Source organism: Leptosomus discolor, chromosome 3, assembly GCF_034619465.1.
Source record: "Leptosomus discolor isolate bLepDis1 chromosome 3, bLepDis1.hap2, whole genome shotgun sequence".
NCBI lineage: Eukaryota > Metazoa > Chordata > Aves > Leptosomiformes > Leptosomidae > Leptosomus > Leptosomus discolor.
The window spans coordinates 39,557,757-39,574,842 of NC_141393.1; the positions used below are offsets into that span (position 1 = coordinate 39,557,757).

The 17,086-nt window shown below is 44.6% G+C and overlaps 1 protein-coding gene across 1 annotated transcript in view; it reads right to left on the reverse strand.

Annotated features, from left to right (window-relative positions):
- MAP3K9 (mitogen-activated protein kinase kinase kinase 9) overlaps positions 1-13,532 on the reverse strand; it is a 51,297-nt gene extending 37,765 nt beyond the window's left edge. The window contains exons 1-2 of the mRNA XM_086462333.1: positions 13,232-13,532; positions 7,490-7,903 (exon numbers count right to left, since the gene is read on the reverse strand). Of these exons, the coding sequence (XP_086318459.1) occupies positions 7,490-7,903; positions 13,232-13,532 (715 nt within the window). The remainder of the gene's footprint in view (positions 1-7,489; positions 7,904-13,231) is intronic.
- Positions 13,533-17,086: the final 3,554 nt, after the last annotated feature.

A 17,086-nucleotide genomic window follows, 5' to 3' on the forward strand; every position in this document is an offset into this window, starting at 1 on the left:
CGACATATTTATAAATCCTTCCGCATTGCGATAGTTTCTTTTCTTAGTGCATGAGGTTCTGGTACTACTTCTTTTCTGTGTCTGCAAAAAGTTCACGTCTGAGGAAGGCTGAATTAACTCCTCCATTAGCAGTTGGGCAATTAAGAAGCACTTATCAGATACGCCAGTCAACTCTGGCAATCTTTTGGAAATCAAAGTCACACCAATCTAACTGAAACTACCCTAGAATCAGAAAGTAAACATGTACCAAAACACAGATACTTAAAATGACGTGCTACATCCTGCATTCCTTCCAACAGCTGAAGGCTTTCCTTGTCTTGTCATAAAGGAATATGCACCATCTTCAAAATGGGATATTATTATTTAAAATTAACGAATCATCTTGGGTAATGAATCATCACTTCAAAGAGCAAGACTGCACTTAACTCCTGATGCTTCAAGAGTGAGTTTGTTTGCTTCGGTTATGTTGAAATTCTGAAAGGAATTGTTTTAGGAGAAAAGCAAGAGTGAAGCTGCTGACAGAAGTATCTCAAAATTCAAATTAAAGTTATTGACGCGGGAGCAGCACATCAAAAAAAGCAGAGCTGAAAAAGTTACTCAAGCTCCCTGCAACAAGGCTGTTCTCACTCTTGACTTGCTACTTAGGAATTTCAGAAAAACCACAGATTTATCCCAGATCTGTCACAGATGGTCAGACAGCAAATTCATGGGAGCAGCACACAGATGCCTAGGTACAGCTCCTCCATGATGGTGCTTGGGTCTGCTTGTATTTGTTCTATGGTTCCATATGCACAATTTGGAGAAAGTGCTTAGTGTCATAACTCTTGGTTACTTTTTTTTCCTCAGAAGCAGAAAGAATCCTGCAGAAAAATATATGCCGTGGCACAAAGACATAAAAAGTATATCAGTTAGGTTTCTAAAAGTAATAGACACAATTTAACTTCTTAAAAATTAGAGGAACTCTTTCCATTCTTGTCTATGAAGATAAGGGATTCCATTTGTCAAATTGACTTTTTGGTACTTTCCATAGACAGAATAGCACAGTGTTCTTGTAGACATCAAACTTATTCCATATTCCATGAAGTCTTTCAATTTTTGACTTGCAATTAACAGTGAAAACATCAATTCATATTCAACTAACACAAGCCATTTACAAGAGACTCATTTTCAATTTGGAACTCTTGGAAATCTACTAAAACTTACTGAAAATAAGACTGCAACATCAAAGCATCTGTCAAACCTCTCAGAGAGGAAAGTAGTTGCACTAATCTGGACAAGCTAAGGAAAAAGTCCCCCAAAGTAAACTGTCACCCTACTTCTGTGAATTCCTAGTGTTTCAATAGCTTAAAAATTAGCATCACTTTCAGGTATAGTTTCCATCTTCTGAACTAATAACACATGAAATTAAAATATTTTTTCCTTCTGTTCAACAAAAAGTTGTGGTATTACTGGCATGAATTTCACCACCATATTACCACACGCAAAAAATTACAGTTATTTGGATTTTTTTTTTAAACCACAATACAAGTGACCAGTATATCAGCACAAAGGCTGACGATACTCTGGGGAGACAGAGAAATAAGCAGAGTAACCAGAACTAGGAGTTATGCACCATTAGCAATATTGTATAGCGTGTTCTTGGAATCAAATAATAGCTTAAGGGCAGAACCTGAAAAGTCATCTTTGATCACCCTTAGGAGTATATTCAGGCTGCTTAAAAGGCTTGATTTTACTGTACATGCTTTTTAAATCTAAAAAATAAAAACAGATGTTTACTGATCTTTGCTCCCTGAACCAAACTGGAGAACATCTGCATTAATCTCCCAGCTGTTGTTGTCCCACTCCATTCTCACACTTTTAGCACTTTCCTCTTACAGTGCAAGGGACCACCCAGCTAAGGCCAGATCAGTTATTCACCCAGTGTAAAGTATTCAGATGCCATTGAAATAGTTTCACTATACTTTACATGAAGCATTACTCACACTCATTTAATTGCACTGACAAAGGAAATCCATTCTGCTAGAAGGTACAACATCAGAGTTAGTCAGCAAATTACACTGAAGCACCAGAAGCAGCAATAACAGTGCAGACTTCCAGACCGCTCTGCCAACACACTTTAAGCAGAACCTGGAAGAGCTCTCCTCTACAACACTGACAGACAGAGGAAGAAGTTTACATTAAGTACTTTTCCTTCTCCAAAAAGACCAACAGAAGAGTGTCAATCATGAATGGATTGGGATGTGAATACTGCAACAAAGAATGAGATAACTAATCACATGTTATCAAAACTGATATGTAATGTTCAAGTCCTGTTGTCCTTGGGTAGGATTTGAACTAGTCACAAGGAATCCCTGCCTTTAAATTCTGCCTATACTTTAAAAGAAAAACAAAGAATATTATAAGTCCGAGGAACAACTGTCAAGAGACCATGGGAAAGCCAGCTCTGTTAGCAACTTTATGAACAGAAAAAGGCTTAACAACTGCATAAAATAAATAAGCAGAGTTTGGAATTCTTTAGAAAGCTAGAGCTTTGAACCTCAGGATACCACAAGTTTACCCTGGTGGTCCAAAAAGTAGGAGAGGTAAACACCTTCAAAGAACTAGAAGGGAAGAACTACTGACTTGACTGAATCAGAATTGTTGGGGTTTATTTTGAGCTCTGTCCTTATCTCTTTCTTTGACCTTGGCCACATTACTGCTGCTAATCTTCTGTGCCACTTTGTGGAACACAAACATGGTGACTTTTATAAAGCACTTTGCTAACTGGCATGAACACCCTCAGCAAAATCTTTCAATGTAGTGCAAATAGCAAACGTATTTTGCTGAGCCAGTCAAAAAAAGAGCAAATATGCTTTTGCTAGTTCTCTGCAGCATTAGTTAACTGGCATCATTCCTATAGCAATTCTGGCATACCTAACATGGACAGACAAAAGAAACAAACTGGACCAGCTTCGTTTTTTACAATACTTCATTAAAACCAACAGGACTGCCCTTTTTGATCCTAAGCATTATACGCCAAGCACCTTCCTCTGGACAGAATTCAGACTCAAATCACAGAGAAGAGAAAGGGAAACTAAGAGCTGTGCTAAAACACAGCGATGTTGACTTCAGTGGGCATTCCTAGTTGTTTTAGTTGTTTTCTATAGCTCAGCATTTAGATTATTTAGGAGACTTCGTATCGGGAGAGGCCTATACCAGTTCTGTAACATACACTCAAGTGGAGCACCAACATGCAGCTGAAGAGGGAAAGGTTACCAACATCACCAAATGGAGAGAAGAAAAAGAAGCCAGAGAGGATTCTGTCAGATAAATAAGATTAATTTTCACATGGAATAAATTGAATCTCTCGAATCAAATGCCAGAAAAAAAGAAGGAAAAAAAAAAAAAAGAGAGACATACTTATCTCCTCACACAGCAGAACAAAATAGCTTTCCTGGGTTATCTTCTTTCTCTCGTGTAGTCGTGTAACAACTGACATGCAAATTGGTAATGCTACTGGATCACTTGCCTACCAGACGCACTGCCAACTGAACTGACACTCGGCAAAAGAATTTCAGGGTCTCTAAAAATATAATCACAGGTGTGCAATTTGTTCTGTAAAGATCTTTATGTACTCATTTCCCTGATAGTTTCTCCAAAACAAAGAAACAGGCAGCCCTCAGAGCCTCCAAGATTTACAATAAAAATCTGCCTCAAACACAATACTTAAAACATACAGGGCACTTTTCCCACACTCTTAATGTATTAGCATTAAATGTAAAGTTATGAAAAGCAGAAAAAAATTAAGGAAAATGATGGAACAGAACTGTCCACCTTTTTGGTTAAAAGAAGGAAAACAGACAATTGGTTTGGAGAGTGCTTTCTGACATGGAGAATCTCAAGAAACAGACACCTCCTGGAATCTTCAAATAATCCCTGGAAGTTCAGCCTCTATACAAGACAAAGTTACCTCCCAAAGCAATCAAAACCTTATGTTCTTCACTATGTCATCAGAAATGTTGATAACTGTAGAGAGCACTGTTTTCGTACCTACTACTTGAGTCCACAAAGCTGCAATAGTTTAAATTAAAAAGGATGGGTTTTTTTCAAATCCTTATACATATATAATGGGGTAATTTCTCAGACTTGTATTAAGGTGCCCTTATTTTACTGTTCAAAATGTAGCATGACCTTCTTAAAAGGTTATTCATGAAGTATTGTCCTTATGCATTCTGTATCTGCCTAAATATAGGCAGACATCTGAAAGCAAGGCATTCTCTGACTAGAGAATTCTACTGGAATAGTAGAAAATTTGATGTTAAATAAGGCAACTCTGTTCTTTCCCACTCCCCCATCTTATTCCCTAACTCTCAAACTAACTCATCCCGCAGCTTCAGATCAATAGTGCAGGTCCCAGCTGGTGCTTGAAGGCAAGATGAGATGCATGAGAATCATCATCTATTACTGAACATAGGCAGTACCAATCAGTAGATCAATACAGCTGATGCTCCCATGACAGCTCTACAGCACTTGCAGATGTTTAGTACATGAAAAGAATGTGTCTGCAAGAATCTTTTCCAAGTTCTTGCAAGCAGAAGCTGTTCCTTCTCTGGAGACACATTACTGCCTATCAGTTGGTGGGTGATAACTTGTGCAGAGAAAATGCTACAAGCTTGTAATTCCACAGGCACAAACCTAACAACATAACCTGTTCTTAATTACCCCCAGTAATTGAGAAAACCAAGTACCTCAGAAAAACACAGAAAACACAAGCCATATATAAATCAGGATGCAATAACATACTTAGTCCACTAACATTTACAGAACTTGTAAAAAGCTTTACACAGAAGACAGAGCAGAGACATTTCCAAGATGCTCATTACATATAATGGAAACAGGATTTCAGTAATGCAGTGACAGAGCATTCAGGAAAGACATGACTTGGGCAGTCCAAAGTTGTTTATCCTACAGATAACCACAAGTTAAATCTATCTGCATGTATAGATAATACACACTTTAGGGGGGGGGGTGGGGAATCCAAACAAAAACCCACAGAGAAGAGACCAACAGTCCATGTTCCCACACCCACCCCAGAAAGCTCCACTGTTGTCATAATCTAACATTTATGACGCTTGCTTTATAGATACAACCAGAAAAGAATATACATTTTCAAATGTTTAAAATAGTATACTTTAAAATTTCTCTTCCACCACACACCACAGAACAAAGAACTCTATATCGCCAAACTAAAGTAAACAGTTGTTGTAATATGTCAAGCCCATACCTGAGGTTACTAACTCATCTTACTTCAAAACAGAGTTACAAAACAATGAATTTTTCTTAAAATACTAAAATCCTTCCCTCCAGTACCAGCTCCTACATTTAATTTCCCAAATGTACTACTGCTTTCTGCAGACTTAGCTGGGCCAAAATTTTCCTATACCCATCATTTCTGTACTAGGTCTGATAGTATCTTTGGTCAAGACCACCAGGTAAATTCTCTGCCTCTCCCTTTCAAACACAGGATGTCTTTGAATCCTTCCACAGGTGTTCCCACTCATTCTTCCTTTGCTATTGCTTCCTCCCAAAAGAGGAAAATTCTAGTAACACATGTAGCAAAACCCTCAAATACTCACTGACCATTGACAGTGCAGCACAATCATGTACTGCTGATTCACTGTGACAAGAGACATTTACTCTAGCTGCTGACAGCACAGATGTTTTCTAGCATCCATATCTGTGTTTGGCTGGTGACATTGAGCGCTGGTGTCCCTCTAGTTGGGCTGCTTCTCTGGTAGATATGTTGCCCCTTTACAAGTAGCAGTCTCTAGTCTGAATAAAACAGCAAAATACCAGGAACTAACAGCTTTTTATCTTAGAAATAACTTCTGTACTAAACCTCAAAAATGTTCAGATAGCATTACGCATTGAAGTCTTAATGGCCTATTAGCAAAATAAGCAAGTAAATATCTTCTTAGGTAAGAGGGAAAGGCCCAACACTTAAAAGCAACTATTTATTATTCACAGATGCAGCCAGTCATCCATTAACCAAGCCAATCATTTATAGCATTTATCAATATGCCCATACACACTGCCATCCATAAGGGAAGGGTTTAAACATTACAAAATCTTTATAGACATTAAGATTGCCTTACTCTAACAAAAAGGGAAACTTATAATAGTATAAGAAGAATATTACAGAAACTAATTTGAAAGCTCTCACAACTCCTATTTTCAAACTCACTAACAAAAGCTAATACTTTTTTGTCCCCTTCACAACAAACTATGTGAATTCACTACCACAAGATTTGAGGCTGAAAACCACAAGAAGATTCCGCAAGGCCTGGAAGTTTACAGCATTGTAATGATTAATGCTAGCTCTAGTGAATCTAAGATATTAAAATTCCCCATCTGTCAGGCCTCTTTGCTAGATGTTACTGCCCTCAAAGCGAAAGAGAACATGTGCCTGCATCCCAGCCACCCAGTTCACAGCACTGCTTCTTAACACAAGCTGTAAATGAAAAGGAGTTCATATTGACACACCTATCTAAACCACTGCAGCCAACATGCAGGTACATGTTTGCTCTTGCCATCTAGACACAGACGAGCAGAGAGAAAGGATAAACAGCTGCATGCAGGCATCAGGAAAGGAGATGATAGTCTTTAAACCACTGCAGCAGTTTGCTCCCAGGCTTATAAATAATGTTCTATGCAGGCACTTGACTTCAGGGCAATTTTAAGTTTGGAAAGACAAAGACACTACAAAAACCATACCCAAGTGGCAGACAATAATGCTATTAGTATTACAGAGCAGCTATTCACCATGATTTCCACAATCATAACTACCAAAGTTCAGTCCCCATGCTCTAATGGGTCAGCTGCATCCCATGTAAAGCACCACAAAGATCAGCTTAAATCCTGGGTGTAGAACCGCACCCACTGGGACGTTTCATTTACCTGAGTCAATGTTTCTGTCAACACCAGCTCTATGAGGGTTACAGAGAAGATCCAATTCAGCAGGGATGGGTTAATTCTCTCATATAGAAAACAGGCTTGCATCTCATCTATAAAGCAAAATCTAGCAAGTCAAATGAAAACTTGGGAGCATTTATCTTTCCAAAGGAGCATTTATCCTTCCAAAAAGTGAAAGGAGAATACACATTTTAAATTCAACAAGACTTTCCGACATACAAGAGTCTGCTGAAATGCCAATAAAACTGAGACACTGTGTGTATATATATATATGAAGTACTAGAGAAGCATGCTCCATTTACAGTTGCTTTTGCATCCCATCATTTAAGTTGCTTCTACAAAGTGAAAGCATTTACATGTTTCCTGTGGTCTGTAGCACCATATTGTAGAAAAATAAACCCCTCTGGGATTGGATTAGAGGATACAGTGGTTCACAAAAAAAGGATCGCTAAGTTAACATTACTCCCCTCTCTTCTTTGTACGATATCTTTCCAAAACTACATCCCAGCACCCTGGCTGTTCACTGTGTAGCACTTACTGTTGCTGGACTTCAGGTCACGGTGAATTATGGGAACAATTGCTTCCTCATGCAGGTAGTTCATTCCCCTCGCAATCTGTACTGCCCAGTTCACTAGTATGTCAGGAGGTATCCTTTTACCAGACAACACTCTATTTAGCGATCCTCCACGGGCAAACTCCATGATCAAGCAAAGATTAGGTTCCTTCAAACACACGCCCCTGAGGGCAATGATGTTGGGATGCTTTAACATTGCAAAGAGCTTGGCCTCTTGGCGGACATTCTCAATGGTCTGGCTGATGTCCTCATCAGGGTCATAGCGAGCTGCCTTGACAGCAACCTCATCTCCTATCCACACAGCTCGATACACTTTTCCGAAGCCCCCTATGCCAATGATTTCCTCCAGAACAAGCTCTGAGAAGTCGATCTCCAGGACTAGGGAAAGAGGAGAAAAAAAAAAAAAAAAAAAAAAGATGTAAACATTTAGCAACTACGCAGCCCGTACAGCAGCTGAAGGTCCATGTTGCCCAACCTCACTCTTACCCTTGGAGGACCAATTTTCACTCTTAAACAATACAAATTAAACTAGTAAACCCTTCTGACAATCTTTCATTGCCAAACAGTGTAGTAAAACAGATCTTGCAGTATCATAAAACCTGTATGAAGTACTCACTGTGAATGGTGATGAATGACACACTCAATAAAATAACCTCCTCTGAACACACTTAAACGCTTATAACAGTGACACCCCTTAAGGATAAACCCTCCTTTCCTGCCCTCAATGACAGTACAAGATTCAAAAAAAAGAAAAATACACCCACAGGCAAATCTTCACTGACCTCACTGTACAGTGCTTAATGTGAGATAGCTAAAATTCACACAATGCACCTTCTCCTCCATTTGCCCCTTATTTGAATGTCTCTCATTCAGCTGCCACTAACAATCTTTTAGTCCTTCCCAAATCACGCTTATTCTTCCACACCTCTACAAGCTTTGCAGATTCACTCCCCACAAGAGATGTTAACCAATTCTGACGCTACTGACGATAGTATCACAGATGGATCAGACCACATACTGAGTATGCAGAGCTAGCAATAAGAAAAACAGTGTTTGATTAATGCATACTGCATTTTTATTACAGAAACGACATGAAATAACAGAATCATCATTTTCTATTCCCATGCACTGACAGCTACACTTCACAGGCTGCCACTGTAACTGGTGGCTACTTGGCGTTGTATAGTAAAAATCTACAGATGCAGATATCTTAATTCAGCATATAAATTACATCGGGAACAGAAGCAATGAGAAGATGTATCCTGTACAACAAACATAGTTCATGCTCACAGATGGCCAAAGGAACCCATCGAAGCACTGACTAATGGAGAACAAAAAACCCACACACTGACCAAAGGAAACACGCCGACATAGCTTGATTTACAGCAGCAGTAAGCCACTGGTAAGATATCAGATGCCCTTCTATCTGACATTTTGCTGGTTACGAATTAGAGGCAAAGAAAGTTTTAAAGGAAAAATACCATAATGCGAGGATTTAAGCAGAAAGTCACCAAGACTTTTAACACCTTCCTGCATTTGAAATGGCAAATCTGACATGGCTCCCCTGCTTTGTCTAGTAGAAAGGAAGTTAAGTCTGTAATGGACTAACTTGATGTAGGCATTAATTCAGAGCACTGTATTATATTACTGGACTTTGTAGTTACTCATTGTACACATAAAACTGTTTTTAAAAGAAATTATGTAGTCATGCTAGGCAAGGGAGCACGTTACATTCCGTTTCAGTAAAATATTTTACTTATTCCAATAAAACATCTTTCCTAAGTATAACCCTATAGTAGAAGATGTCTCAGTTACTATGAACTCTGCTGTCCACAGCTGCAAACTTCTTCCTCTTTCTTTTGACCAAGCCCCATCTTCCCCGAACATGATTTTTAAAAGCCTGCCTTACTTTTGTGAATTGGTCAAACCTATGAGCTAGGGAATTGACCACATACAGGGATTATAACATCAGCCTTCCTATAGAGCCAGTACATCCGAATCCTTAGCTAGTGTAATAAGGATGCCTGTGCTCTTTTTCCTAGTGTTCCGGGAAAAAAAGATTAATGAGAAACAAGACAGAAAACTGACCAGAGAAGTCTTCCCAAAAGGAGGAAAGGCCCTTTCCAGTCCAGAACACAAGAAGAATTTATTTGTCTGTTACTGAGTACATCATTTGGGTAACGCTCTGAACCTCAAGGATTGACACAACAAAGAAGGTTCCACTCCTCCAGCAGCAGCTTTGGTGTTCAAATGCTCAGAAGCTAGACATTACTAGAAAAGATGAAGGAGTAGATTCTGACCAAAACACTGACGTTTTAGAACAAGACTGTAATGACCATAACTAATAAGATATGAGACTACCCTGTCAATGGAATACACAGAAGGAGCTGCTCTGGTATTTCTCACTGACAAAAAGAGTTAAGGAAATCAGACACCGAGTCCTATTGCCTTCAGTCAGTAGAACTTTGCTGCTGGCAGGAGGCTCACTGAACCCGCTCCTAGGGTCACGGTCAATGAAAAGACTGAAAACCAACAAACGCATAGGCCAGAGAGCAAGGCCGACAGACCACCATCCCCCACCCCCGCCCCGCTGCCGGCTTTCACAGCCAGCCTCTTCCTCGGCCGGATTCCCAAGGCACCGGAGACCCGCGGAGCGAGTGGCTCCCGCAAGCGGCGGCACGGGCGGTGCTGAAGGGACAGCTCCGCCGGCGGGGCGGGGCGGGAGGCCCCGCCGCAGCTCCCGGCCCGGCCCTGCCGCGCTTCGCCCCGCTGCCGGGGCGCGACGGGGCGGCAGAGCAAAACCGAAGGTACGGAAAGCACAACGCTTCCGTGCGCTGCCACCCGTTTCACTTCGGGAAAAACGCACCCCTGCGGGATGCCTAAATGAACTGGAACCCGTGTGGGACGTCAAACGGTGAGAATTAGGCTTCCAGGGGAAGTTTAACGTGCTACACTGCAAGTTATTTTGCAAAGAAAGTTGTCTTTTATTAGCTTTACGTTGAAAATGCACGTTTCTTTAAGGCAGATTGGCCAGCTCGCTGGGTAGCTTAATGAGAAAAAAACAAAAACAAAACAAAACAAACCCACACCTCATCTTTAGAGAAGTTTTGGGGTTGCTTTTTTAAAGGTATTTCTATGCTGAATTAGTCTCTTTGTTTCCACAGACTTAGTTATACAGCTACCTTGGTGCATAAAATACTTCTTTTTCTTCACCTTTCTAAACACACTATCCCCCCTTCCAAACTGCAGTTTAACTTGGCAGATATGCTGTACTGTACTGTAAGGGAAACAGGAAAGTTTAACGCACATTCTTTGCCTCCAAATTTAAGAGCTTAAGTGTCACCATTCCTCTGGGCACCAATAAGGAATTACAGAGCCTGTACACCATGAACCAGTGGCCATGTTTACCACTGCAAAGAAGCTGCTGTTTGATCAGCATTTGTCACACCACACAATTAAGCTGTTTCATTCAGTCTGTCGTGCGTAAGAGCCCACAGCACAGACGAGGGTCCCTCAAGCCAGCCCACTGCTGACAGCCTCAGTGGGCTCACAAGACCCCTGAGGTAAGATTCAAGCACACTACAGGGATGGCTGAAAGACAGCATGCAATTACTAGCTATACTATTACAGCTCTCAGTGGAAGCAGAATCTCTAGGACTCACACTCAAACACGAAGATAAACTTTAGGAAAGCAACTAAAACCAGCTTCCGTGCAGAAGCGCACATCTGGCATAACACCTTGCATTGCTCCTGCAGAACTTTTAATACTTCACATCCCAGTAAGTTAACAGTAGATTGTTATTCCAAATGCCTATCAAACTATCATCACCAGCAATAAAAGTCGGTATCATTTCTTGCAAAAGCATTTCTAACACTAAACTTGAAAATCCAATTCAACAGCAACCAACTTTAGCCCCTGTGCAAACTGCATTGTTTCTTTAAAAAAAAGCAACATACTCCTTTAGCATATTAAAAAACTTACTGGAGGGCAATAAACTACTCTATCATGAATGTATGGTTGATGACTTGAGAGTGCAGAACTAGTATAGTCATGTTGTAGCACGAGAAGGATAAAGGGGGAATGTGCAGCTCCACAACTGATCCTGAACTATCAAACTGTAGAAAGTGCACTAAGACAGGAGAACCCCTAGTTACAAAGCCTGCACTTGAACAGCCAAAATAAGAGGGGAGCTGAGGCTTCAAGAAGTCTGTAGAAATGGTTCTCCTAATTATCTCAACAGCAAAACCTAATAAGCATTCAGTGTTTTCTGCATGTGAAGAAGAAAAATAATTTATCTATACTGTTCCAGCATGAAAGAAAACACCACCGCTGCCCAACCTAGTCCCTTCACAATCCCAAAGGCAGTAATACTATGAATTACGGAGTTTTTGCCTAAATGCTTTCAAGCAGAACATAGAATAAGAAAAAAGCTATTAGCTGTATTCCTTGGAGATATGTCCTAGATAGGACAAAGCATCTTTTTACTCCTTTTACTTTCTAGAAAAGACTACTAGTCTGAAGATTTTTCTGTGCCCCTCCAAAAAAAAGCCTGAATTGTCAGTAGTGATAAACAAACAGGATCTAGAAACAGTCATTCCACGTTGTTTCTCTTTCCACAATTGTACATAGGGGCTAAAAAAATGTAGAGATGAAATGGGCCTATTCTGTGGCTCCAACAAAGGCTTCAAAACTACACTGAAGTTCACAGAAACAAACTAATCCCTTTGTGCCTTCAGCATCGCAACTTAGTGAAGCAACCATCAGGTAGGCCCAGATATACACACTTGGATAAAACTCATCCACAGCTATTTCAGATCAGAATTTGCAAGAAAGCAAATGGCTGAGGAAGAATGTGGTAACACAAGTCAACTTAGGAATTTTTAAGTCAGCAATAACAAGCTTTTGGTCATCAGAAAGGAAGATATTGAACAAGTATTAGCAGTGAAACAACACCGCAGAACGCAACTGTTTCCTATCCAGCAGCCTTTCCTTAAGGATATTGTTAAAGGGAAAGTCACCGGGAGTCCCCAGTGACTCCACCACCGCCTCCACCACTGCCTAGCCATCAAGCTTCAGCCATTTGGTGCAAATTTACCAGCCCCTGGAAACAGAGGACTTAACAATGGGAAACGGCTCCTGGCGTCAGTGAAAGGCTAACACGCTGAGCTAGGTTCTGCCTCCCCGAAGAGAGGCGCTAGCCTGAAAGACAGAAGGGCACTGGAGCAGCAGGAATGCGGCTGCGGGTGGGAAAGGGAACGGACCGGACAACAGGGCCGGAGCGTCTCCGGACCAGCCGAGTGGGGCCGCCGGCCCGGGGCAGCCCCAGGCCGCCGCAGCCCCCTCCACTCCCGCGTCAAGGGCTATCGCGGGGCCCGCTCGCTCCCGCCAGCCGGGCCCCGCGGCCTCCCCACGGCCGCTCCCCACCGGGCCGGGCCTTCCCCCGCCGCGGCCGTCCCAGCACCCGTGAGGGCCAGCAGAAGGGCCGGGTCGGGCCTCCCTCCGCGCCGGCGACGGTCCCGCCTCGCCTCAGGGACCTCGGGAGGGCCGGGCCGGTGCTCCCTCCACCCCATCCCACCCCGGCAGTCCTGACTTCCGCCGGTCCGGTCTCCGCCCCAGGCCCGCAAGAAGGCCGGGACCGGGCCTCTATCCCGGTTCCCTCCCAAGGGTGGCGCCGAGCCCCCCGCCCCGGGCCCGGCTCGCCTTACGCTGTATGGCGGGGGGCGGCGGGTAGCGGGCCCGCAGCTCCGGGCCGGCCCCCTGCACGCCGCTGCTCACGTAGTTGCTGGGGAAGATGCCGACGCGCTGGTCGATCTGGCCCGTCCACCAGCCCTCGTCGCCGGACACGTGCGAGTCCCGGGACAGCACCTGCACGACGTCCCCCGGCCGCAGGCTCAGCTCGTCCTCGCCGCACGCCTCGTACTCGAAGACGGCGGTCCAGAGCGGCCCGCCGCCCAGCGGCTCCCCGCCGCCCGCGCCCTCCTGGCTGAGCTCTGTGAGGGGCTCCATAGCGAGGCTGCTCCATAGGGGGAGGCGCCCGCGGCAGCCGGGCGCGCTGCGGGGGACGGCGGGGCCGGTACCGCCGCCTATTGTTCATGCGGCCCGGCGCCTGCCGGCAGCAGGTGCCGCCGCCGCCGCCGGGGGGGGGGGCCGGCGCGGGGCCGCCTCAGCCCAGCGCGGGAAGAGGCGAGGGCAGGCAGTGCGTGCAGTCGAGCCGCCGCCGCATCTTCCCCCTCCTCCTCGCCCGCCTCCGCCTGCCGCCGCTACCGCGCATCCCGGAGCCACCTGACCCTCTGGCAGCTTCGGCAGCAGGAGGGGACGGGAGGCTCCGCCTCCTCCTCGCCATTGGCCGCCGCTACCGCCCATCAACACTACCCTCACCTGATAGAGGACCCTCGCCCCTTGGCCACGCCCCCTCCCCGCCCAGCCTCCGGCCTCGGAGTCTCGCATTCACCGGTGTCCCCCCAATTGGCCCCCGCCTCGTCAGCTTTTGCTTCCCATTGGGCCTCGCGGCGCTTGTCAGTAAGCGTTCCAAGCTCCGCCTTTCCCGCCTGTTCTCATTGGCTGGTGAAAGGGGCATGACACGGGTCGAGGGTGGAGCGACGGGGTGGGCGGGGCGACCTTCTTCTGGCGGTGGCCAGAGGGCGGGGGCGCGCGGCTGGCTGGCGGCGGGACGCTGCGGCGCTGCACCTGAGGGCGGGCTGGAGCGGAGCGGAGCGGAGCGGGCCGGGCCTGCCGCCGCCCTGCGGCGGTGCCCGGAGGAACACCATTGCTCTCTTAAAACTGCCGTCCCTCGGCGTCGAGGGCCGCTCCATCGCCTGCCCCCGCTCCCGGGCGCCGGGGTCCCGAGGGGTGCCGAGCCAGGCCGGGTCTCCTCTGGGTGCCGGCGTTTGGGATTTGGGGTGATGGCCGTGTGTAGGCAGAGCTGCCTGTCCTACCACGCTTTTTCCACCCTTCCTGGGCCACCGGAGCGGCCCTGGCCCTGCTGCCAGCTGTCCCGCTGACCCCCCTGCACCTTAAGGGACCGGCATAACGGTGGCGGCGGCACCTGGAGCAGGGGCGAAGGCCAGAAACCAAAGCAGAGGCCAAGAAAGTCCCTGTTTTCAATTACTCCATATTCTTCCATATCTAGTCTAGTGGCATGATTTTTGCATAAGGTTAATACGGGTGCATGCCTGCCTTTGTTAAAAAATGAAGAACAGAATTTGTTTCTCACTCTCGCCATTCGTGTATAGCTTCTAGGCCCTGAAAATACAAATTCCTTCTCCCCACTACCAACATTTTTACAGCTTGTGAAGATCTTGTCAACAGAATCTGTTCATACATAGTGATATAAAAGGGAGATTTTTTTTTCCATGTCACTCCAACTTTCTTCAAAATCCTCATTTGATTTTCAGTGGTAAAACTGGAAATGAAAAGTCTCTGTTCATGCTTCACCGTGACAAGGCCTGCTGATGCTGAAGGACAATCCCAGGTGGGCTTATTTTTTTCTTCAGCCTTTTGTAAATGGAGTTACACAATCCTTCTCTGCAAGATGAATTTTTTTTTTAATTCTCCATTCCCTAGTGAGGCATTTGTTTTGTTTTATGTACTACTGCTAATAGTTCTTAAATTTTGTGCAGTGGGGCTTTGTCTATTTGTTTGTCCTTGTCTTAGCACTATGCTCCTGCAGTTAGGAAGCACCAGGGTTTAGGCTTTAAAAAGAATGAGAAGATCATAAGAATAGTGTGCTCTGGGTTAAAGAGGTAATTCAAAATCATTGTTGTTGTTCATAAAATATTTGAATTTGCTTGTCTGTTTTCTGGGAAAACACCTCCACCCAACTGAAACTTAGTAACAAGTATTTCAGAGAACCCTGCAGGGAACTGAAATGTTTCTAATTGCTTTCTTCTTTTCACACACAATTCATAGCCTTTGTTTCTGACAGAAACCAAAAATACCTTGCCTGGAAAGAGCTGGTATATTAATACCCTTATTTTGTTAAAGAGCAAAATATATCTAGTTGAGGTTGGAACTAACGTTTCAATGTGACACACGCAAGATTTGGGCATGCTGCAGCACTAGTTTTCAATTGAAGTTGTCCAAGAAATGAGCCTTTTTCTCATACATTTTGATACATTTTCTCCTGTATCTTCCATCTCCTCCTGCCAGTGAGGCCAGAGCTGAGGGTGCATCCTCTCCACTATTCTTTTGTTACTTAAGGGTGTGTTTTCACAATTAGCGTAAGCTTATCCATTATTACTCCGGGACTTTCCTGCCCCTTGTCACATCCTTGACCTGCTTTCCTGATTGCAGCAGTAGTGACTGTGTGGCTGTACAGTTTCAGCTTATCTAACTGAAAGCTAAGCCACCAAGTAAAAGCCGGTAGTTTTCAGCTTTTTAGGTTGATCTGACTTGCGCTAGGACTGTACACACAGTTGTTAAAGCCAACACAACGTAAGGATGCAGGATGCAGGACAGGTCAAAAGGACAGCAGAGGTAGCTCTTCCAGCAACAGCCCAGAGTTACATTAGCTTGTCTTGATCAGGAAGCTGAGGGGTGACAAAGAGCTGTCTTCATGATCTCTGGTGTTCAAATAATAGATGACTGAGATGGAATCTGAAGGATGGATGTTAATGTCCCTTGTTAAAACAGCCTCAGTTGCACACAATATTTTCCCGTCCAAATTTATTTAGGAAAAAAAAAAATATTTCTTTAATTCACACAGCGGGGAATCACTATGCTTTATGTGAATATTGTGCTTTAAAAGTTGTAATATAAAAATTTGAGTGAGACATAAGAAAATAGATGTCTCCTGTCTTTCAGCTGTTTGACACTTCTTTTGATCACTGCATACAGAGCACTGATAGGTTTAAAGTAGAGAGTTGTGTTACTGATGGTGAAAACTATGTGTTGTGCTTTAACGCCAGCTGGAAGCTCAGCCCTACACAGCCCCTCGCTCACTCGCCGCCCCGGTGGGATGGGGGAGAGGATCAGAAGGGTAAAAGCGAGAACTCCTGGTCTGAGATAAAGACAGTTTAATAGGTAAAGCAAAACAAGGAATTAATTTCCCACTTCCCATCGGCCAGCGGGTGTTCAGCCATCTCCAGGACAGCCGGGCCCCATCACCTGTAACAGGTACTTGGGAAGACAAACGCCATCACTCTGAATGTCCCCCCCTCCTTCTTCTTACCCAGCTTTACACGCTGAGCATGACGCCATACGGTGTGGGATACCCCTTTGGTCAGCTGGGGTCAGCTCTCCCGCCTGTGTCCCCTCCCTATTCCTTGTGCACCCCCAGCCCACTTGCTGGTGGGGTGGCGTGAGGAGCAGAAAAGGCCTTGGCTCTGTGTCAGCACCGCTCAGCAATAACGAAAACATCTCTGGATTATCAACGCTGTTTTCAGCAGAAACCCAAACCATAGCCCCGTACTAGCTACTGGGAAGAAAATTAACTCCATCCCAGCCAAAACCAGCGCGCTGTGATAGGAGAAAAATGACTCCTGCAGAGGCTGGGGTTGCCTGCTGTGACCCTGCCGAGACAGAACCCTGCCATCTCGTGGAACACCTTGATACCGAAGTAC